Below are 24,190 nucleotides of genomic sequence, written 5' to 3' on the forward strand. Positions count from 1 at the left end.
AATTCTAAAATTTTTCGCAGGGGCTGATGTGTGTGCAAAATTTTATTAGTTTTCGAGAACGTTTAGGACCTGAAAAATGCGTTTCTTTGTGAGGGAAGAAATAATGACATAGCAGTTCCAATAGGGTCCTAAACACTGTAGTGCTCGGACCCTCATAATAATCACAAGGGTTCCAATAGGGTCCTTACACTGGTGTGGTCGGACCCTAATAAGGTAAAAAATAAAATAAAATAAAATAAATAAATAAATAAAAATAAAATTAAAAAAGAAATATTATGGTGATTTACCGTAAAAATCACAGTAAAAAAAAAAAAGCAAAATTATACTTTCCAAATTGTATAGCATCCAAATTTGATAGCAAGCAAACAAGTGTGTGTGTGTGTGTGTGTGTGTGTGCTTGCTATCAGTTTTGGATGCTGTCAAATGTGGACAATACTCTGTAATCCCAGTGTTGTGTGTCATTCCTTCAGAGTGCTACGGGCCTGCAGCACTGCTCTCATCACTGTGTCCACCGTTCAATCAATACAGGCTTCATGTCTCCTCCAGGCCTTCCGTGATTGAGCATTTGTGTGTTTTTCCAGCTGGTCTGCGGTCAGTCTTTGTGCACCTGCGCCACAGCGGACCTCAGGGGACAACAGCGGCGCAAAATCTGACTCAGGGTCTGCAGGGCGGCGTGTCGGCCTTTTTTGTCCTCCCGGAGAGCCGAGCAGCGGAGAGCCGAGCCGAGCAGTACCGAGCAGAGCAAAGCAGGCCCGCCATTTCCCCTCCACGGTGGTCTTTTTCTCTTTCATAGCGCTTTAAAGCCGAGCAGCGGCGGCAGCGGCAGGAGGAGGAGGCGGTGGAAGAAGAAGAAGAGGAGGAGGAGCGGCGGCGGCGGCGGCGGCGACGACTGGCGGAGCGGCGGAGGCAGGCAGGGATCCGGTGTGCCACATCGGGATGAGAGCGAGACAGAGACCCGGGTCGGATGAGTCAGCGAGTGGACCGTGCAGTCACGGCGTCCGTGAAATTTGAATGAATCCGGACAAGAAAGAAGCGATCTGACGTTGTTTCTCCTGATTGTTGTTGTTGTCAGATAACGCTTCTCTTTATTCCGCCCTCCCCCGGTGCGCGGCTGCCATAGCCTAGTTTTGATTTTTTTATTTCCTCCAGGCTGGGAACAGGGGGGTCCGGTGAGGTTGCGGAGGAGGTGGAGGTTTAGTTTCATTTTTGAAAAATTAAAGCTCACACCGAGAACCGGTCGAGCCTTTACATTTTTAAAGTCTTTTGTTGGGGCTGAGTGAGTGACTGAGCGAAGATGTCGGGGCAGAGCATTACGGACCGGATAACGGCAGCCCAGCACAGTGTAACGGGATCCGCCGTGTCGAAAACAGTATGCAAGGCCACCACACACGAAATAATGGGCCCGAAAAAGAAACACCTGGATTGTGAGTATCTTTTTTATTTGAAATAAACACAGCATTCAAGTTTAAATCACCGCCAGGCTTCAATGAAACGCCGCTGAGTTATGGCGATGGTGGAGGCCACAAAGCCTTTAGCTAAAGGAGGCTACATGCTAACACGTTAGCATGTCAGGGAGATTATATTGTTTTAACATTGAGGACAGGCCTTGTTGTCATAGTGCCGTGCGTTATTAAGAAGGTTTTAAGGATGGGTTAGCTTTTAGTAATGCTATTAACAGTCATTTTATTCATTTTTTTGTCATTAGCTGCTGTCAAACTAGCCTGTCTAGCTGTCTGGTTTTGTCTTTCTCGTGTAGCTTGAATGTTTAGCCCACATAGCAACAAATCTGTGTTTTAAAAATCAGTGAGGAAGTGGGCCTTTGCTCTCACAGGCCCTGGTTGAACATTTACAGGATTTCCCATTTGTACTGAAGTGATTGAGTAATGCGATAGCTGCTGTTTCCTGATGAGGTGACACTCTTAAGGGCAAAAATCACAGTTTGTGTGAGGTGACACAAAGCAGAGGCTTCCCCTCCTCACACTTTGGGGGAGATGAAACAGACAAGCCACATATGTGTCTTGATGTAAGCATAAAGACTTAAATCCATGTCTGATTTCCCTCACAGTCAGAGGAGTCACTGCCAGTCTGTAGATTTTCTGCATATCGATCTGCACTTACAAATGCACACAGGCAGTAATGAAAGTGGTTTTATGAAGGCCCCTGCATCATCCTAATAGTTCAGTCACACTCTGAGGAACAAAAAGAAAAACCTGTATGTAATGTTTCAGGCTGCAAAGGCCAGCGCAGTGTTGTGTGGATTGGTTCTCTACACTTGTGGTGAGTATTTTTGGCTTGCCGTTTAAGGCTGCGGGTTCCACACCTGTTGTGCAGCTCAGGCGACTGACTCCCCTGAGGTGAGATGAGTGAAAGTTGGCAGAGTGACACTCCGTTAGCTCATCCCAACGCAGCCAGCAATCCAGCGTGACTGACGTGTCCCATTGCACACACACACACACACACACTCATACACTCACACACACACTCACACACACACTCTAACAGCAGACAGCCTGGATGTGCGTAGATAATAGCACGGTGTCCTCTTGTTATATGTTGACACATGAGCGAGGCTGGACGGTTTGGTTTGGCAGCCAGGATGAGCTCAGTAGACTCTTACATGGATTCCTTTTGTCTGCTTATTCTTTCTAGATGTTAATCTCGATTCTGACACAAGAGAGGCAGTTACCTCGTATACTTCCAACCATCAGGACAAGTGTGCTGCCTTTTAATACCTATTGTGAGTTGTTAGGAGTTAAACAACCAGCAACTCATTCACCGCTATCAAATAATCCCCATTGTTGTCTAAAATGTGAGAAAATACCAAGAATTTGAAATAAAGCATTGAAAATCCAGAGTAATTCGAAAGTTTCACATATCCTAAATGCATCATGTCAGGAAAGAAATTGGCTTTATGAAGATCCAGCTTCATTATCAGAGGTCAGTAAGAGTGCGTTTAGTGTTTTAGGCCACAGACACGTCCTCATACTTTATGGAAGCAACTTTATATAAGTCAGATGTCTTCACCTGCAGTCATGGCTAGTTTTATTGAATAGTTTAGACACAGGAAAGTATTACATTGTCATATTTGAGAGGCTTCAATCAGTAAATGAGTTACATTTCAGCTATCAAAATTGTTGCTAACAAATCTGAATACGTGGCTAGACTTTGCACCTTTCAGGCTGTACCGCACCTCTAAAGCTCTGGTTCAAGGTTGGACTCTTGTATGATAACAAAACTTAATTTTATTGCCTCTTTTGTAAGAAATATTTTTTTGTAACTACAGGAAGCGCTGTTCCAAAATGTCAACTATCCTCCAGGCAAATGCAGATGTACAAGAACGTTTTGTGAAGTTGGCAAAAGTTTGATGAAGAAATTAGCTTTATGAAGATCCAGATTTATTATAAGAGTCCAATAACAGTTTGTTTAGTGTTTTGGGGCTAATGACGTCCTAATATTTTATGAAATCAGCGTTACAGAAATCTGATGTCTTCACCTGCAGGGGTGGTTCGTTTAGCTAAATATTCTAGACACTGAAAGGCATTATGTTTTTGCACTTTAGAAGATGCAGCCAGTCAATGTTTTGCATTTCTTCAGTTATCCTAATTGTTGGTAACTCATTAGATGATCAGACTAAACTTTGCACTTTAAAGGCTGGACCACACCTCTAAAACTCTGGCCTAGTGACCGAGGTTTCACTCCGAGATGATAACAGCAATTTATTTTACTACCTTAATGTGTAAACTTGTTGTTTTACAGATTTTTTTTTTTTTTTGTGTGTAACAAGAGTAAGTAAAGTTCCCAAATGTCAAACATCGTTCAGGCAAATGTAGATATACGAGAACATATTCAAAAATTGGCAGGACTTTGATTGAAATCAGGAACTTTTAGTGATCATGTTTGGTACATAGTAATAGAGCCACATTGCAGTCAAATACATATGGAGGTTTGATGCCCACCTTTAGGTTTGGGGCTGACTCATAATCATATATCGGCCTTAACTAATGATTTTTTCCAGTAATTTTTGAATAATCTTAGCAATTCCTCGACTGAAGGATTAATCATTAGGTCTAACAAAAACTTCTGATATTGGTGACAAATCTCTTTTAATGTCCCAGCGTGATGGGACTGTCACATTAAAACAAATAAAGAGAACAAACGTTCATGAAGCAGAACCAGACAAGAGCTTTACTTGGATGATTAACAGATCATCAGAGTAGCTGCTGTTTAATTTTTTCGTGATGAATTAGGTGGATTAGTTATTGATGTATTTCTTCTTGGCCGCATTACTTTGAGAAAGACACTTGTTCACATTTTGTACGTTTATCAAAGTTCTTCAAGACCCTTTACGTACAAGCAGTCTTTCTAGGTGTTTCGCCTAAAACCGCTCAAACATTTTGACTAAACAGAGAAAGGACCTGGTATCAGCTTTTGATTAATGACAGTGTTTTGATAGTTGGTGTGATGGACTGAAGAAGCTTCTTGGATTAGAGGTGAAATGCCTTTAAGAACGTTAAAGAGCAGCCCAGTAGCTTTTTACACCTCGGATTAGTGTGGTGGACACATTTTGGCTCAGTACCAAAACAGTGCTGAGGGTTTCAAACTCTGCATGTGATTAGTGCTGCTGGGGAATAAATTAACGTTAGAAAAATACTATTGCATATCAACTTACTCTAGTAGGGGCCTGATTTTCACACTGTAATTATACTAAAGCATGAAAAATCAATATCAGAATATTATGCAAATAAAATATACTAATGAATATAAGCACATCTCCAACATATTCTCACTGACATCCTGCACTGATTGATTGTTATATGCACAGATTTCAGCCATGTAACACAGACTTAATGGGGATTTATTTTCACTTTAGCTTCACACATTGTCATGATTGTGACATGAATACATTTGCGTCTTGAGAATTAACTCATTTGGAAATCGTTAATGTCAGCCACTGTGGATATTTAGCAGGCTGATTCTAACATGACAGTGCTGTCAGTGCATCCTCCTCCCCCATATTCCTCCTCCTCCCGACTCCTCTCCGTCGTCGTCTTCTCTGGGCAGTTCAGCCACCCATGCTAACTGCTACTGCTGCTGCTTCTCTGGAAGGTTATCCTGTCCTACTTAGAGTCCCCCGCCTTTTGAAAAGTCAAATATAGGACAGAAAGGGAGGCCCAATTACCCCGTCAGTCTGATCACTGCTGTGAATGACAGGGTCATTAACACTGATGGGCCCGGCTGCTCCGACTAACATCGTTCAACAGATGCAGGACTAACATATGACCAGGGGAAGTAGGACAGAACATGTATGGTTAACGTCTTAATGCCCTGCTCTTTATGTTGGTCTGCGAGACGGGCGTCTTTGTTGGCATTACCAATTATGATGAACAATATCGGTTTCAGCCTCTGCTGCCACAATCCCTGATTGCGCTGGCACAACCAGATGCGATTTACTATTTGTTATGCAAATTTTATGTAGAAAACATCCCTTTTTTAGCAAAATGTTGCCCCATTTTACTCAAGTGTTTTAGAGGATTTTGAATTGAATAACTGCATTGTTATAACTCAGGTTTATAGTGCAGGGTTGCTATTAGCTATTTTTATCAATGACTCTGTAATTTATTGGAGTGATTAGCTGTTTAAACTATAAAATATGTATAAATGACCTGAAGTTGATAGAGTGTTAATTACACTGAGATCATGTTCTTCGAAATGCACGAGGAGCTGAAATTCAAATCACACATGATGTACTTTCAGCATGCCTTCTAGGACTAGTATTTCTTAGAATACATTTTTAGACTGCTGTATGTATTCTCTACAGGATTACATCCCTGGAATCAGACTATGAGAGCTAGAACTGTAAAATGACTAAATAAGATGAGAACATTTATCGGTGTTGGGGCTTTTTTTTTTTTTAATACCAATAGTTCAAAACCTTTAGTTTGCAATGATATTAAGCAGAGAAAGCAGCAAATTCTTACATTTAAGAAGCTGAAAGCAGCAAATTGTTACCATACACATCCTGTCGATCTACTAGCAAAACTAAATAATCAACTTAATTGTTTCGGGCTCAGATTATTGGTGTTTTCCACTAAGCTGATGGTGTCTGGTTGGTTGAGCACTGAAGGTGCTGGTCTTGCACATCTTTCAGGTCTATTTTTGTGCTATTTTCCCTCCAACATCTTCAGTTTTGTCCAGACCGAACACCTCTTTGAAAAACCGTCCTTTTCAGTGCAGTAATTGGTCTACGTGTTCATTTTTGGGGCTTGTTGATGCCACTCACAGATGACCATGTGAGCTGCTGCAGAGGAACATAAGTATCCGAGTCGCTGTCGGAGACTGTTTTTGGCTCAGATGTCCAAAAATTAGTTTGCGCATCTGTGGTCAATTTCTACTTTTTCACAGTAGACAGCAGCAGGTGTTCGTCTGCTCAGCGGCGCAGCATAAGGCCCGCCTGACAGTCATAATCATACACTGGATTATCTGTGAGCAAATTTGCCTTTACAGAGGAAAACTGGTTTCTAAATGAAGTTTAAAATGTTTGCTGGCATAGAAAATACATCAGACAAATCTGCACGCTCTGTCAGACACTCAGAAGTCTTCAGTCAGACCGTCTGGTGGTATTAACACAATCAAATATCACATTTTTTTTGACTGAGCACCTGAATATCCACAATGTGATGAGATTATTTGGGTTTCATACAATATTTGATTTAAATTGGGTGGTTGATTTGATCAAAAACAAGGCGATGCAGCACCCAGGCTACAGTACATCAAGAAGTTCTGACAAATACAACCCAAAATATCAATATTTGTTCTTGAACTACTTGCTTTAAGAAATGTCAGAACAGCCTGAACATAATTATGACAAACTAGAGATGGAGAGAATTCCAGCAAATAAACAGCTTTGGAAAGCTCAATGCAGTTACTTTTTGTAGTTTGTGATTCATTTTCTGATGATTATAACACTTTGGCTCTGTCTATATTCTCATCATAATATGAATATTATGACAAATCTCACCACCTCCCTTCTACGTGTGCTGCTTTCGGAGGTTTGATATTGAATGTTTGTGGAATAAAGAGCTGCGAGACTCGTTTCATTTTGGTGGACTTGTTTTGCAGCTTTGGACAGTATTTATTACAAATGCACCGCATTATGTTAGTGATGAGTTTGTGATCTTATGAACGCTCTCTTTATTTTTAGATTTGATCCACTGCACCAACGAGATGAACGTGAACATTCCCCAACTGGCTGACTCGTTGTTTGAGAGGACCACCAACACCAGCTGGGTGGTTGTGTTCAAGTCACTTATCACCACACACCACCTCATGGTCTATGGCAACGAGGTGAGACGCTCCAGCAGATCACATTTACATCGTGACCCTCTGACAAAACTGGTTGCAACCTCGCATTAATTATGTTCATTTTTTCCCCCCTCTTCATGCAGCGTTTTGTCCAGTACCTGGCTTCAAGGAATACACTTTTCAACCTCAGTAATTTTTTGGACAAAAGTGGGTTACAAGGTAATTTTTTGTTTGTAGCAGGTAGAACCAATTAAAGAAGGAGAAATTAATCGTAGAAGCTAATGATTTCCCTGCTGTTTCGCCTTCTAGGCTATGACATGTCTACGTTTATCAGGAGGTATAGTCGATACCTGAACGAGAAAGCTGTTTCATACAGACAGGTTGCCTTTGATTTCACAAAAGTTAAACGTGGGTAAGTTTAACAGATTTCCTATTCCGATTCTGTGTTCTGCAATATACAAACTGCAAATGGGTAATTTTCCCTTTTTGCATATGTGAAAAAGGAATGCTTATGTTTGCATCTTTAACAGACTTTTTATGTTTGTCGATTACTATGGCATGTGTTTTCAAAATTCATCTTACAGTCTGTGATAAGTTAGAAACTAGTGAAATATAGTGATCACATTTTTACACAGCTCAGAGAAATCCTGAAAATAAACAACTGTTTTACCATCTTTTCCAAATCCAAAGAGATAAAATCTTCAGTAATAGGAAAGCATCTAATTGTTTGGAATTTTGAGAAGCTGGAAACTACCAATATTTGCTTTTTGCTTTCATTATCGACTCGTTTCAGCCCTGTGGGTATCACCTGTGAAACAAAACCCCAAATACTGGAATTTAAAATGTCAAATCAATTAACTAACTGACCAATAGTGGATTTTTGGGGCTGATGCAAATACTAATTTTAGGGGAAATTCTGATATCAGCTGTTATTTTTATGTATGGGCCAGAGTTCTGTTGTATAAGGGAAAATGAAAATTGTTTATGAATTTTCCAGCAATTTATTACGAAAAAATAGTTATTTACGTACTGAAAAGACACCGCTTGATTTATGATACATCTATGATTTGCCAAAACGGCCAATTATCCAGGGATGTATCGGTCAGACCCTACGATGAATTAATCAGTTGATCAGCACAAGATTCACTGTCAACTACTTCAACATAATTCTTATTTTTAAAATGATCACTTCGGAAATGTTCTGCATTTTATTTATAGCAAACAAATCAGAGGTTATTTGCTCACTTTTAATTTTGCGGAGCTGTTTCGATGAAAAAAGTGCAGCTTTGTGGCTCAGTGTTTTTACACAACAGCGAGGCTCAGTTGAATAAACTGAGTCAAACTAGGAGGATCAGTTCATTGTTGGTCTTTTCCTGGGATTTGTTGACTATAAGAAAAACACGGATAATCAATACAGAAAATGATCCTTTAAGCAGCACACTATTTGCTTGTTCCAGCTTCCCAAATATAAGGATTTCTTTGCCACACATGATCGTAATCTGAATATCTTTGTTCTTCAAACTGTCACCTTGGGCTGTATTTTATTATATAAAATTTTCCAATATTTTCTAACATTTTAGAGGCTTTTGGCGGATTAAGTGATCATAAAAATAATAGTTATTTGCAGTCGTACTATCCACGTAAAGAAGCAGCAGCCAGTCTTTTCTAAAAGCCACACTGTTTCTCGCCTTTTCTCTCCTCCCTGCCCTCTCCTGCTCCGACTCCACATGTGTCCACGCAGTGTGGACGGCGTAATGAGGACCATGAATACAGAGAAGCTGCTCAAGACTATCCCCATTATTCAGAACCAGATGGACGCCCTACTCGATTTCAATGTGAGTTTAAGGTGAAGCCTCCCGTAGCTCTGCAAGCTCGCGTAATAAAGAGCTGCGAGTCTGGAGCGCGACACCACCGAGGCTGCTGCATTATCTTAATTCACATACGCAGACGTTTTGTTTTTGTGTGTCAACAAATCGCTGCGAAGAAGCCGTAAGATAAATGCCTTGGCGGATTGCTTTCCCTCAGGTCAATGCCAACGAGCTGACTAATGGAGTCATCAATGCAGCCTTCATGCTCCTCTTCAAAGACTCCATCAGGCTCTTTGCTGCTTATAATGAAGGCATTATCAACCTGCTTGGTAAGACCTTTAAGAACCACTTTCAACCTTCTCTTTGCCTTTCTTTAATTGTGTCCTGATGCTTTGTGGTTGCCAGTTCCAATTAAATTCACTCAAATGCCTTTTGTAACCAAACAGAGAAATACTTTGACATGAAGAAGACTCAGTGTAAAGAAGGCTTGGACATTTACAAGAAGTTTCTCACCCGGATGACCCGGATATCAGAATTCCTCAAAGTAGCAGAGGTAAATAACTACATTTTTTTTTTTACTGCTATGAATTCTGATGTGCCTTTCTGCAACTGTAATTTGATTTTCCGTCTAACAGCAGGTGGGCATTGATCGAGGCGATATTCCAGACCTCTCACAGGTAAGCACCGACCCCTCAGAGCAATCTGAAAACACCAGATTTCTGCTCTTATTAGGAAGCCTTGCCTTGCTTTCTTTCTCCTATTTCCAGCTCTGACTGCTCTTTTTTTCATCAGCCTTGTCTTTGTCCGAACCAGATTATAGTACACCCAACACAGATGTTCTATAAAGCAGGACACTTTGCATGATTTCCTTCTCGAGTGCATGTTTTGCCAGAGGAGGTGGTCTTCTTCTCCTGTTTCTTGTTCTTGTCCCTTTTCTTCCTCTTCTGCTTCTTCTCCTTCTCCTTTTTCTTCTTCGCCTTTCCTCTTTCTTCTTCTAGTTCTTCCAACAGTAAATAAAGGTGTCAAGTCTGCACTGTAGTCGCAATCCACTTAGTAAATCTGCACAGTGACAGTTAGATGTTAACTAATTAAAAATAAACTGCACATGCGGTTGTGCTCCTCTGTGGGGACCAATTTTACATAAATAATTTACCCCGAAGAACTGCAGCTAAAATGCATTTCCCTCTGACTGTCACCACCTTTATATTCTGTATTTTCCCCTTATCTTTCCACTTTAGTTCACAGTTTGTGTAAGTACTATCATTTCACTCTTTTTCTATGTCTGTGACTTGCCTCAGTGTTGTCTTTTTGCATGCCTCTGCTCTGACTCTGTCTCCCACATCGTGGTGAAAAACAGTTGAAGGAAAAAACACTCGCTGTGGTAAATTCTGTTTACTTTGGTGGTGTTATTGAGGTGTAAACCAGTGTAGCTCATCTCCTGTAAAATGGCTGCCCTGTTGTGCTTAGACATGGCCAATTCAACAACGGCCGGGTTGTTGAAAGTGCTGTGGTGCAGTACGTCATCCCACACAGATGTAACTCTCATCCAAAGTAGCTTTTTGGCTGGAATGCAGTCATTGATCAGTGGTGGGTAACTAATAACCCCAAAGTTGGTGGAAACCTGTGAATCAAAGACCTAAATTGGCAGTCTACACTTTTTTTTTTATTTATTTACTTTTTTTCCTACAGTGTAATGCTTTCTGCTCCATCTTGGTTGCCCACCACTGTCCTCTATGGTCTTGATGTCCATACAATCTACATTTTCTGGGTCTCAGGCAGTAGCTGACTGTGTGTTTTCTGTCACGACAGGCTCCCAGTAGCCTTCTGGAAGCTCTGGAGCAACACTTGGCTTCTTTAGAGGGCAAGAAGGTCAAAGACTCCACTGCTGCCAGCAGGTACATTAATCCATCACTGTTTCTGAATTCCTTGAATCTCAGACGCTGCCTTACCGTGCGTATTAGCTCAGTAACACTGACTTGTCTGGGCTCCATCTGGTGTGAATTTGTGTTTTCCTGCAGGGCCAGCACTCTGTCCAATGCGGTGTCATCACTGGCCAGCACGGGGATGTCTTTCACTAAAGTGGACGAGCGAGAGAAGCAGGCGGCTCTCGAAGAGGAACAGGCCCGACTCAAAGCTCTTAAGGTTAGCGTGCCATGTGAAATTTACACATTATGTGCATTCACTAAACATAATTGTAGTGTCTCGGTTGTGACTGACCTGGACTTCCTCACTCATTCAGGAACAAAGGCTTAAAGAGCTCTCGAAAAGGCCGTCTTTCGCCACAACTGATACATCACCAATCTCCACCACAGGGGGCACTATCAGCACAGCACCAGCCATCGACCTCTTCTCTACACCCAGCTGCTCTAATGGGTACTGCTAAGATCTACACTGTATCTGCTGAGTAGTTTTAACAAGGCAGAAGAAGTATTGAAGCATGAGGCATCTTAACCTTCTTCTTTTCTATCGCGTTTCTTACTCTATCTGGGGACTGTTTTTTTTGTCCTCTAATGGCCAGTTAGCCGGTTAGGCAGCTGTAAGGTTAAAAATTGTCTTAATCAACGCTGTTGGTATATTCTGCAGTGGCACTTTACTGAAACTATTTAGAGGTAGGACAGCTAGCTGATGAACCCTCTGAACCACAAGCAGATCAGCTGTTCAACCAAAAAGTCCTTGAATTTTTGTCATGTCAATGTTGGTCACTGCTGAGTCAGTCATTGCTTCACGTTCATGTGCAGAATTTTTAGTTTTTACATATTCTAGTTAGTCCACATGCTTTATTTTGAACAGTTTTTAAAATGAGACATGTGGAATTTTGATGTTATATCGTGTTTTTGAGCGTACACTTGTTTTAGCTTTCAGTCTAAACAGCATGTCCCAGATGAGTAGTTCAAGGACCATTGGAAAGTTGAAAATACGACAATTCTTTCTGTTTTTACAGTTTCTGCCTCTGATAAATTGTAGAATTTTGACTTTTCTTTGTTGTTTTTAAAAATAACATGGCTTTCAAACCCTGCCTGTGGGTTTAAGGTTCGAAGGGTTAATTAATGAGTATCGACTATTAACGACTATCTATGTTACTAAATTAAATGTTTTTGGTTTTCAGGCTGGTGATCCTTCAAAACAGTAAATGTAAAGACATCATCTTTAGCTTAGGGAAAGAATGATGGGCACTTCTTACTTTATCCCGACATTTTACACACTTAATAATGAAAAATGTCTTCACAGATGTACAGAAACCGTAAAAAAAAAGCAGTCCTGAAGATATGTGATATTCACACTGTGTGAAAAAGTAAATGCGAGCAGTGTGTCATTTCTCTCTGTATAAATATTCAATATGTTTCTTGCACCACCCGCATGCTTCTCCAAAAATTCTGCCTCACATCTTTGGTGTTTTTGGAAGCTTTTTGAGCTTCATTAGATTTTAAAATGTCAGAAAATAGTGACAAACACCTACTGCCCAGTGTGATGTATTGCCATTGTTCGCTCTGTTGGAGCAGAAGTCTGCAACCCAGATATGTGACAGACAATGCAGTAAATCTTTACATTGACAAGCTGGAAACAGAGACTTCTCCTTGGAAAATTACTAGAATCATTACAAAAACAGTGGACAATTGATTTTTATTGTTGGTTGATAATTGAGAGGTTATGTGACTATGGATAAATCGGCTAATTGATAAAGAGAACATCTAATTTGGAATAGGTTGAATTTCGGTACAAATTTAAAAGTCTGTTTTCGTTTTGGAAGCACAAACTTGATCTGCACAATCATTTAAGCATTTATGTAGCAGTGCATGCAAAAACTCAACCAAATAAATAGAAATACAGTCCTGACTTGGTAATCCGACCCTTAACAATCTGAAAATGTTGCTATCTGACAGGTTTTTAGGAAAAACGAACGGAACCCATGGAAAATAGCCGTACCATACCAACAGCCTTGGATTCCGATTCCAACATGACAAAAATGTCACAAATAAGGATAGCAGCATATTATCTCACTTAAACAATCCGACAGATTGGCTATATTCAGACTGCAGGACTTAATGCTCAATTCGGATTTTTTTGTGAAATCCGATTTTTTTGCGAGTTCATTCAGTTCTTTTCCAACGACTGTATAGTCCATAAAAAAGGGCAAAGACCTCCACTTTCAACATGTTTCTTTGTTAACTGTGTCATATTTTCTAGACTAATGCAGCTCTTTTGCATGTTAGCTTCAGAAGAGACCAGGATCAGAACCATAATCGAAAGGTTTCCAGACCTGGAACCTTTTTGTCTTTTTGGTTTGTGTCTCCACTGTTAGCACAGGATAGATTGGGCTTTTAAAGGGCTTGATTTTTATGGTTTTCTGTCTGCAGTGCTGTGAAGATGGAAAGCGACCTCTTTGACCTGCAGTCAACTTTCCAGCCCTCCATGCAATCAGGCTCCACAGGGCTTCCAGTGGCGACAGCGTGGGCAGGTAAAGAGCCGCCTCCAACCCACATCCGTGTTTCTGGACTTTGGTGACATGTTCTGCATGCTCTCCTTCTCTTGTTGTTGTCTGACTCTGACGCCCACCTCTTCCTCTCCACTCTCTTCTGTCTTTTTTTCTTTTCTTTTCTTTTTTTTTTCCTTCTTTTCTCTGTCTCTCTTTCCTCTGCCTGCGTAGATCCTTTCACCTCTGCTGAAGCTGGAGATGATTCCATGCCAAACCTTAACCCTTTCCTCTCAAAACTCGTTGTCGATGCCACTCACTTACCTGTCGTGTCTTCAGACGGTGTTAGCTTTTCCTCTAGGACATCTGGTCATGAAATGTTTGGTGGTAACGACTCATTTTGTTCCTCCTCAGAAGTCTTGTCGACTATTGTTCATTTGTCTGTAGTTACCTAAGAGCATGAATAGAACGCATGTTTACTGTGCTGCTGTAGTTTGAATGTCGATTTCTCTGTCTGTGCAAATGTCTAAAATATCTTCTCTTGTCATTGCTGTTCATGCCAAGCTTAGATTATGTTGTCTTTTTAGCCTCTTAATTCCTCCTATGTTTTAACCAGGACCCTCTAAGTCCCACTATAGAGAACATGCGCGCATTTGCTTTACAGCTCATCCTCTTTTAATGAACAGTTGGTGTTGCATTGTAGTGCAAAGATGCCATAGAGCTTTAAGTTGAAACCTGTTCTCCTTTTACCAACACTATTTTTGATTCTCCAGATCGTTACAATCCCTTTATTGACACAAACTCATCCGTTTCAACCAATTACAAACGCACAGTGCGGATAGAACACTCCATCTCAGGTACTATGATGGCTCACCATCTCAGCCTATGTTTCCTGGCAAACATAGGATCCTGTGCAAATCCCCCAGAGCCATTATTTTGATATTTATGGTAGAAATGTGGACATGAATGAGTATTAAAGGAAAAGTTTGACATGTTAAGACATATACATTCATTTTTGCGCCTTAAAATTAGTACCACTCGTATATCTTTCTGTAAATTAGCAAATTTTCCTTGAAACTTTTTTTTTTTTTGAGGAGGGGGTTTGAGTCTATCCCAGCCGACTCAGGGTGAAGGCAAGGGACAACCTTAGACAGGTCACCAGTCTATCACAGGGCTACACTTAGAGACAGACAACCAAGCACACTCACATTCACACTTATGGACAAATTAAATTAACCAATTAACCTCAACATGTTTTTGGACCTTGTGGGAGGAAGCTGGAGAACCCAGAGAGAACCCACACTGCACGGGGAGAACATGCAAACTCCATGCAGAAAGATCCCAGGTGTCCTCACCAGGACGTGAACCGGCGACCTTCTTGCTGCGAGGCAGCAGTGCTAACCAACAGCTCCACCTTGCAGCCCCGGTCACAAATATAACTAAGAAAATAATATTTCTTAGGAACGGCTTCAGTTTTATTGCAAAGTCCAACTCACCCATTATCAGACACTATTTGATCTATTTGTCCAATATTGTATTGTCTCAATCAATTGCATGATGACAACTAACAGAACAAATTTCAAGCGTGTTTTTTAAATAGTTCCTAAGATATGGTCATTGAAACATAGCCTCAAATATGAATGTGCAAGTAAAACCTCCTGAAAATGGTCAATTTTTAATTTAAAAAAAAAAATGTATTTGAAATATCGAGCTAAAATTTCACAAGTGTCTTTAGAAATGTTTTTATTATATGCTTTGAAAATACAATTCAAATCAGATGTGGTCAAGCAGAAATGTTGTTGATTACTTGAAGTGGAATGACACAAGACTGATATTTATTAGAGGGACGTCCTGTTAGCGGTCAATATCTTGTAGCCAAATAAAGCAGTAATGTTGCTTCTCTGTCATAAAAACGCTTACAGTCGGAGTTTGTTGACTAAAATAATAGAGACCTAGTGGGTCTTTATGCTACGCTGCGCTAACCATCTGTTTGCTGAAGCCTCGTGTTTACCGTACCGACCTGAGACTGTCATGGATCTGATCTAACTTTCAGCCAAAAAAAAAAGAGCTATTATTTCCTAAAGTGTCAAACTCTTCCTTTAATCCCTCTCTCTGGGTTGCTACGATACTGTTTTGCAGTGTTTTATTCTCCTACATTTTACTTAAACTATATATATATATATAAAGAAAACAACAAAATTGTAACAACTTTAAAATTGTTGCACATGTTAGCTGTCTTCTTCCTGCCTGTATTTCTGTCATTTTTCCACCTGTCTCTTCGGCCTGGCCTTGAAATGCCTTTTCCTTTTTGCTTTCTTTCTTCCTCTTTCTCTCTCTTCTTCTTCTTCTTCTTCTTTTTCTTCTTCTTCTTCTTCGTCCTGCTTCCTGTGGCGTGTCAGACTCCTTCTGTGGTCCAGTGTCCATTGCCCAGCACCTCCCACATCAGGCTCCCTTCCCCACTGAGCCCTCTACTGTAGCAGGTCTATTCAGAGGTAGAGTACTGAAGGCTCTCTCCAGCACATTCAGCTGTGGATTCCTGCTAGTTTCCTGCTCTGTGGAGGAAGTCTGCTCTCTGCAACAAGTGTCTTGTAATTAAACATAGACACTGTAGTTACACGGGCCAGCGCAGAAACCTTTAGTCCAAGCAGTGAACAGCTTTCAGAGTAATCTCACCTCATGTAGCTCTGTGACTGCAGCTGTCTTCTTTTACGTCTCTTTCTGAAGGATACTCAACGCCACAGGCCCCTCCACAACAGTCAGGAGGTGGACTCCAGGTGGACTTTGAGTCAGTTTTCGGAGCCAAAGCCTCAGGCAGCAGCAGCCTCAATTCTGATGGTGAGACTTGTACTTTCTAATGCAATACCTGTCTTAAAAAGTTTCTGTATTTGAGTGAGGTAGACATGCTCAATTGTCATTTGCAGATAATGAATCGAAGCTCAGCCTTGCTCAAAGCCCTTCTTTTAAACCTCTGAACCCCAAAAGCCGTTGATGGGTTTTAGAGGCATGTTGTCTTACAAAATTGCCAAAATTATACCATTTATCAGAACCAGAAACTTTAAAAATGGAGAGACTTGTCAGACTTTGAGATTTCTGACAGTCCTGCTCATCTGTGAAATGCTATTTGTTTGGGGAAATTAGTCAAATCTAAGCTTTAATATCATGGCATTTTATAAAAATAACAGCTAAATTTAAAAAAAAAAAAAAAAAAAGGTTCTAAACAATATGGGCCTCCTGATTTAGTTATGTCCAGAGAGAGGAGAGCTCTATGGACCTCTTAAAAAAAAAAAAAAAAAAAAAATGAACAGTTTCCTCTGTTCAGATTCTTTTAAATAAATACATTTTAAAAAATCCTGCACTCCTTGGTGCAGCCATGAAGCAATTGGATTCAGCTGCAGCCAACGGTCATATGATAAAAGCTGAGGGACTTTTTGGCTGCATTGCAAGCTCTGTGTACACAGAAGCTTACACAGAAGTAAGATATTCATAGTATGTTGAAAGACATTGCAGGTATGGTCCGCTGATATCGTTTTTCCATTATGTTGTGATTCTTGACAAAATCTACAACAGTTCAACACCAGCTTCAGTCGATTCAAGAAATAACAGAAAAAATCATGATGTTAGACGGACATCAAATCATGTAGTCTGTTTCAGAGAGCTGTGTCTGTTCCTGATGTCAGATGCAGCTGAAACATCTGCAGCACTTGGCCCTGTTTCACAGGTTGCCACTGCAAGAACACACTGTTGTCTTTTCTGGGCTATTTTTATCACTCAGTATCTGCAAGCAGCAAAAAACATACAAAAAGCATACGCATCTATGTGATGAGTTCCAGGTGCTGGACAGAAATATATGATGTGAGTCATCGTGGAAAAATATAGTCTGCACGTTAGTATTGATGCTCAGCAGTTATTAAACCATTACCTCACGGTGACGCTTTGAGCGCAAGACAGAGGAAGACAAAGCTGATAGACAATGGACCTCAAATCATAGCTATATAAAAGAAAAACATTAATGGACTTGTAGTATTGAAAACAAAAACATCTGCCATATAACCTTGTACTAGCAATTTCTTTGACGCAGCTACAATAATCATTTTATATAATAAAAATGCATGAAATGACTCAACACTTCAATCTGAAGCTTTACTCAAAGTCTTAACGTTGTTTTAATTCATTGTCACTTCCCTCATAGTGTAATTTCTCTCAAAACAGGCAGCAGCTTTACATAAAAATCCTCCAAATGCCAACACAAGCCGCCTAAAATGCCCCGAACAGCAATGACACTAGATTAATTACTAGATGGTAAACACAACTATTAACCTTTTGCATTTAGAACCAGTTAATTTTTTACAGGAGTTGACCAAAGCAGAGTTAAACGAGAGTGAATATTTGCCCGGAGACCACAGCTACAAATTCATGATGACATTGCTGTGGTGATGCTAGAATTCTATGTAAAACAAGTGTTTGCTAACAGGTTTGTCACATTAAGTTAAAAGATGACATTTTTCATTTGTGCAGTCGCTCTCTGAACATGCATTCAGTTGTTCCTCCACTGATGACCTCCAGCTCTTATTCTTCTTTAGTCTGAATGCACTTTGGATAGAAGTGGCAAGATAATAAAAATATCAAGAAAGCTGATTTCAATTCTTGTTTTGGTAGCAGTCAATACTTTGTGAAAGGAACTCTCAAAATAGAGAACCTGTTAAGCAGTTTAATGATGTCACCCCACTTGACACTTTCCATTTCTCATTTTATGAAAAATAAGTCTCAAAAGATGAATGTGAGACCAGTAGACATGTGAGGTCTGATGTTTTTTTTATTTTTTGTGTGGTGTAACTGCAGTGTATTTCATTATGAGAGATTGCAACAGAAGACTGAGCACTGATGTGCATTTACAGTTATTACGAGGTGCCGACCGTGAACTGCAACGTCCCCCAGATGGCATCTGGCGGTGGCCCTTTATTACATGTCACTCCTCCATGTGTCCCTGCCCTCATTTCCTGTCGTCTCTTTTCTAATAATGGAAATAAAGCATCAGCATAGTGACATTAGAAGAGTAGGTTAGTGGAGGAAGAGTAGGAAAAATATAAATTATAATAACAGAAAGCACAGTCATGCGTTTGGTTTATTGGCAAAACATATAGTCCTCCGTGACTTATAAAAGGTTGATCTTGTTTGTCTTGTCAGATATCACTGGAGGCATCCTGAAACCAACTCTTGCCGGCTCCAACCAGCCATCCAATCAGCAGCCAGAGAAGCTGGTGTCAGATGACCTTGACTCCTCCCTGGCCAACCTTGTCGGCAGTGAGTGTGATGCTTTGCTTTCTGCCTCGCTAATTAAAGCACATGTTCATTAGGGCACAAAATGACCAAACATTAGCGGACTAACAGCTGCTCCTCGAAATTTCCCTTGTTACAGACCTCGGCATCGGAAACGGCACCATGAAAAAGTAAGTGGCGGCTCGTCGCAGCTCTGTGCTTTCTGGGGGCAGTCAGGAGCCGGCGCTAACATCGACTGTCTTAATCCACAGTGACATCCACTGGAGCCAGCCGGGGGAGAAGAGGATGACCGGCGGCACCAACTGGCAGCCCAAGGCGGCGCCGACCACGACCTGGAACCCCGTTTCCATGGTGACACACACAGGCCTTTCACTGTAGTCACTGTAGTGCTCGTGATATGTGCCTCTGCTGCATCCTCTTCTTTATTTCACTAGAGCGCTGACATGGAACCACAACTACCGAGTTGGGTTCCAGAAATCATTGAACCTCATTTAAAATGCCTCTCTGACATATATAATACAGCTCATAACTGAAGATACAGCCTTGAAACAGAGGCTTTTTCAACAGTATGCCACATGGGTTGTACCTTTTAGATAGGGATATCATATTATGGATTCAGCATTTCTTGAATGCACTCCTAGAGCTCTAATTTCAGGCAGAAAATATGGAAGAATAACGAAAATTACAAAGGTCTCAGTGTGTAATTATAACATGCAAAGTAAACTACAGGAGCCAGAGTGAGAGCTTGCAGTCAGCTATAGGAGATGCAAAAATGTTTTTAAAAAAAGGAGGCTAGACCGGACGTGACGCCCTGATCTCGGCTCGCTACGCGTGTAGCCGTTACGTAATGTTACGCTGCTTCGTTACCGTGTTGCTAATCCTTACTGACAGCGCTCTTGTCTCTTCAGCCACCGTCAATCATGGCCTTCCCCGCCACCACACCCACAGGCATGATGGGATACGGCATGGTAAGTGAGGATGCTGCTGTGTAACGTGTTGCGTCTGTGCAGCTTCCGCTCGCTGCTCATCTGCCTTTGAAGTCAAGAAAATGAATTGTGATTTCACACCCTGGATGTTCATGTTAGATAAATGCTTTTGTGTTTTTTTTACCTGCTTCGCATCGTTTAGAGAACTAATTAAATGCGCTTTAACTGGGTCAAGTGAGTCAATGTTTTTGCCAGTATGAATATTCTCTCAAGTTTTATAAATAAAATAAAGGCTGGAGAATTCTCAATAGTTTATATTTAAAGCGCATTCGGCTCATAAATATTAATATTTTACCGGCAGGCACAAGGTTGTTTTTATTCTTCTTTTTTTTTTTCAGATTCAAAAAAGACATTTAATTTTGTCTGTTTTATTGAAATGACAAAAGAGAAGCAGATTTCATGTTTAATTATGTATCTGGTCATACCCTCATGTCAAATTAACTTTATAATCATGTGCTGCTGAAATGTAGTTGAAAAAGATTGCTTTTTCTGACATAAATGGTGTCTTCTAAGCTTCACAATTAATTCTTTGACATCAGAAACAGCATTTGAAGTTATAGAATCGATATATTAAATGAATGTAATATCAGCTGCGGATAGATTTAACAAATTCTCAAATTGGAACTCGTTTTGTCAACAGTGTTCTTACATCTGTAAAGCAAATAAAGCAACTTGTCTGATCTCTGTGCTGCAGCCTCCACAGATGGGCTCTATGGGGATGATGAATCCACCCACCATGATGTACTCCCAGCCTGTCATGAGGCCACCCAACCCCTTTGGCTCTGTGTCTAGTGCTCAGGTGGGTGCACATCAGTCCTGACTACTGCACCGAGGTGATGCACAATGAAGTCGGTATCTATTTGCACAGTTATCAGGTTGAGTAAATAGGTGTATCCATTGTGCTGTGACGTGTACCATAGTTAGTCACTGTGTAAGCTTTGTTGTCGGTGTGAATACTGCCGAAGATGATGACAGTTTCAACAATGAGCCCTTCACTCTCCGGAGCTGAAAGGGACAAAACTGTGAATCATCTCCCTTGTTCTGACTCCCTGTTCCGAACAACTCCTTTCTATTAACCCGTCTTTCATACATCACAGCTTCTCCAAACTAATCTCATCCCTCCTTCAGTCTCTGTACTGACTCTGACTTCTCCTCTGGTCCTCCTACTTCCTGTATTTCTTCCTGAAATAGCCCTCTGCAGCCTCTAGTCCTTCCAGCCAGAGTCCTCTCCGAGCCCCTGGACAGGACCCGTTTGCACACCTCTCTCTCAAGGATTTCTTGTAGAGCATCTCTTTAGGTACATCATGCTCTTTGCTTGCGGATGCACCTGCATGCATTGCATGTCCAGTGCTAATGCCCGTTTGTTTCTTCTTTTTGTTTTTACCTTTGCATACTTGATGTCTTCGCCATCTAATTAGATGCTACATGTGTTAATGTCACTTACTTTGCTTTGAATGACCTTTGTTGCTTGGATTTCTTGCTTGTTGTGGCAGATTTAGCCAGAATCATTCTGACCCTTTGTTCCTCTGCTGCCATCACATATTGCTCAAACCTGCTTTCTCTGAATTTTGTTGCCATTTGTTAATCGAACTGCCTCTTCGCTAAACTCTCCCCCCAAGTTTTTATTAAATGCAGTTTGCAGGCACAATTGCCGGCAAGTTCATTTTAAAAATTCAATGCTTCAATTTTACTTTGTAAACTGCTCATTTGTAACTGCCTTTAGCTACCTAATTAAGCCAGCGTTAGATCCAAGAGTTGGAAAAAACCTGAATAATGTTTTCAGGGAAAAAAAAGAAAAAAAGATCTTCATCCCATGATGATCTATGGAGAAGACAAAAAATAAGAAGCCGCATTGCTCTTGTTTTGCAGTGCTGAGCTTGTTAGACTGTCGTTTCATTCTCACTACTAAGCTCACATGCTTGTTGACCTTTTCAAATATATATTTTTAATTTGACGCTACAAGGTCAGAGACACTTGGGGTGAGAACTAACCAACGACCTGCTGGGGTTTCTAAGATCCGATAAAACAGGATTTATCCATTGATGTTAGCCTACATTTGTCTTAACCCTCTGGACTGTAAGCACTTTCTGGGCATTTTTTGCTGATTTTTTAATGCAACATAAAGTCCTGCATCTGAAAACAGCATGTCTATGGCTAGAAGTAGAATGAACTCAAAGTGTATTTTTTGCAGTATAACATACATATGATGCCATAAATCACTAAAACAAAAACACCAAAGTTGGATTTCTTTGATTACTTATTTTGCACAAACTAAAAACACATAAAGTGCCGACAGGTGTTACCAATACTGAGGATAACGGTAACTCTACATACCATAGATGTTTTACTATTTACATTTGTTTCCACACAGCCTGTAGTTCAGCCCATAAGTCTCACTGAGTCGCAAATCTTCTATTTTTTTTGTTCCGTTACAGAATCTGGTTAGAGCAAATTATTACTTGTGAAGAAATATAAAGCTTAGATTTGGTTACATGTTGTGACTGTACATCATGTCACAGATGCTCAATTTGGCCACTAAAAATGTTACAACTCTACAGTTTTTGGTGCTGATAAATGGTGTAATTTGGGTGATTTTGTAAAGACAGCATACTTGTTACTTGGGTTTGTGGTACAGAGGGTTAAATGAGGCTTTTTTTATTATTCATTTTGTTTAACCTGTAACCCCACCAATTAACAATTTAACTATCTAACACACTGCTTTACCCACTCCCTTACTTGTGCACTTCTGTTTTGGTGTTTAAAACCCTAAGAAGATAACAGCACTTCAAAACAAAGTCAAAAGCTGTGCCTAGTTGTGGCTGCTGCCATTGGACATTACGCTGCATCGGGGGAAAGTTTAGCGAACCGCCACTAAACTTGATTGATTTCCAGTATTTCCATGCACGTTACAGCTGTTCTCTGACGTTGTCCGTCGCCTTTCTTGCAGATGCAGTTCATGTAATTTGAAGGAAGTGTCTCTCGGAAGATGAAGCACTTAGCAGCAAAACTTTGTCCTCGTTGCAGTCCAGCTCTTCAGAGAAACATTCACACATCCCCCAAATACAGACATGTCAAGAACACAGCGGTGCAACGACTGTCCGAAACCATGGTAACCATGTCCAAATGACGTTTGGCGATAGCTCACACCCATTATTCTGTAACTTGTCCGAGACGTCGAGTGATGCTGCTGTCTAACCCCCCCTTAAGAGGATTCCTTATCCGTTTTACAGTGTAATCTGTAAAGATAGTTTGGGTGCTGAGAAACTTTAATGTTATGTATTTGGAGATACTGTGGTTGGATGTAAAAGGCTTGATGTTCAGCGGGGAGGGGGCGGAGGAAGAAGGAGAGCGGTCCTTCCCTTTCTTGATCCGATCGTCAGTCATCCATTCCCTGCAGTTATTTAACTGTCACTAAGTAGTGATGCTAATGACGTTTACACCTGTTTAGTTTTTGTCTTTTTTACCGTGTTTACAGTAGACATTCCTTGTGTGTTGTTTGTATTTATTTATGATTATTGGTTTAAGATTGGGGGAAAAAAAAAAATAATGTAAAATCTACAGTACTTTGAACACCTGTGGGAGTGCTTCAGCATTAAACAAGGATCTCAGACTATCATTAAGAGGTAGAGTAAAAAAAAAAAACAAGAAAAAAAATAGCTATTATATAAATTACACCTATTAAGCGGAATGATAGAGCACTAAATATTCTCCGAGTTTTGTGTTAAGAAAATTTTTTACTAGATGAAAGATTTCACGATCTCCATTGCGCTTAAAGTGCAGGGGGTTAGAGTACGAGTCAGTTAACAGTATATAGTCGATTCTGTGCCTAGGGTTTTATTTTGCAATGGATCAGTTTCCTGACTAGTTGAAAAACACTTCATCCACGAATCTGAAGCGTCGCACTGGGTGGTGGGCTCCATTTGCTTTAAGCTTGGCATGCCATTGACTCACTGACTGTAATCAAGGCTGCCTTTACTCTGAATGTGAAAGAGTTGTCTTCATGTTGCACACATCTTTCCACACTACAGTTCCTCAGCGAGAGGGAGTGGGGGGGGTGGGTGGTCTGCTTGCTGGTTGCCGATGTTGTTTGGGGGGGTAGGGGCGGCGAAGGGTCACTGATTTGATGTAAATTAATTGTATAAAAGATCCCGAGGACCAGGGTGGAGCGGAGGAGCACTGTTGATCGGTGCTCTGTGTATATAAAAACTGACTGTTCTTTGAGTGCAAAAGTGAAAGATGTATGAAATATGAAAGCAATTCAATCAAATTTGACTCTACCTAAGTTTGATTCAGGATATTCTCTGCGTTTGTCTCCGCAGATATTTTCTTTATGTAATTAGAACGTGTAGCAGACAATGACTGAAGTCTTTTCTTTCTTTTACAAATAAAGAGCAGCTTCCACAAAA

General features: G+C 40.6%; 1 protein-coding gene across 4 annotated transcripts; it reads left to right on the forward strand.

The window, feature by feature from the left end:
• Positions 1–872: 872 nt before the first annotated feature.
• On the forward strand, positions 873–24,190 carry LOC103364408 (phosphatidylinositol-binding clathrin assembly protein-like). Of its 4 annotated transcripts, XM_008291522.1 has the most exons (23): positions 873–1,424; positions 7,202–7,344; positions 7,446–7,521; positions 7,612–7,714; positions 9,044–9,137; positions 9,328–9,439; positions 9,557–9,663; positions 9,746–9,787; positions 10,920–11,005; positions 11,129–11,252; positions 11,350–11,483; positions 13,466–13,566; positions 13,756–13,908; positions 14,295–14,378; positions 15,921–16,013; positions 16,246–16,356; positions 18,706–18,822; positions 18,938–18,968; positions 19,050–19,149; positions 19,707–19,766; positions 20,479–20,583; positions 20,976–21,081; positions 22,732–24,190. In XM_008291522.1, exons 1-22 carry the CDS (start codon positions 1,295–1,297, stop codon positions 21,066–21,068), a joined length of 2,199 nt encoding a protein of 732 aa, XP_008289744.1. In that variant the 5' UTR covers positions 873–1,294; the 3' UTR covers positions 21,069–21,081; positions 22,732–24,190. The 4 variants fall into 4 exon arrangements, with proteins under 4 accessions (XP_008289744.1, XP_008289745.1, XP_008289746.1 ...); XM_008291523.1 differs by lacking the exon at positions 20,976–21,081; XM_008291524.1 differs by lacking the exon at positions 14,295–14,378.

This window comes from Stegastes partitus, unplaced genomic scaffold (assembly GCF_000690725.1).
Source record: "Stegastes partitus isolate 25-593 unplaced genomic scaffold, Stegastes_partitus-1.0.2 Scaffold747, whole genome shotgun sequence".
Taxonomy (NCBI): Eukaryota; Metazoa; Chordata; class Actinopteri; family Pomacentridae; genus Stegastes; species Stegastes partitus.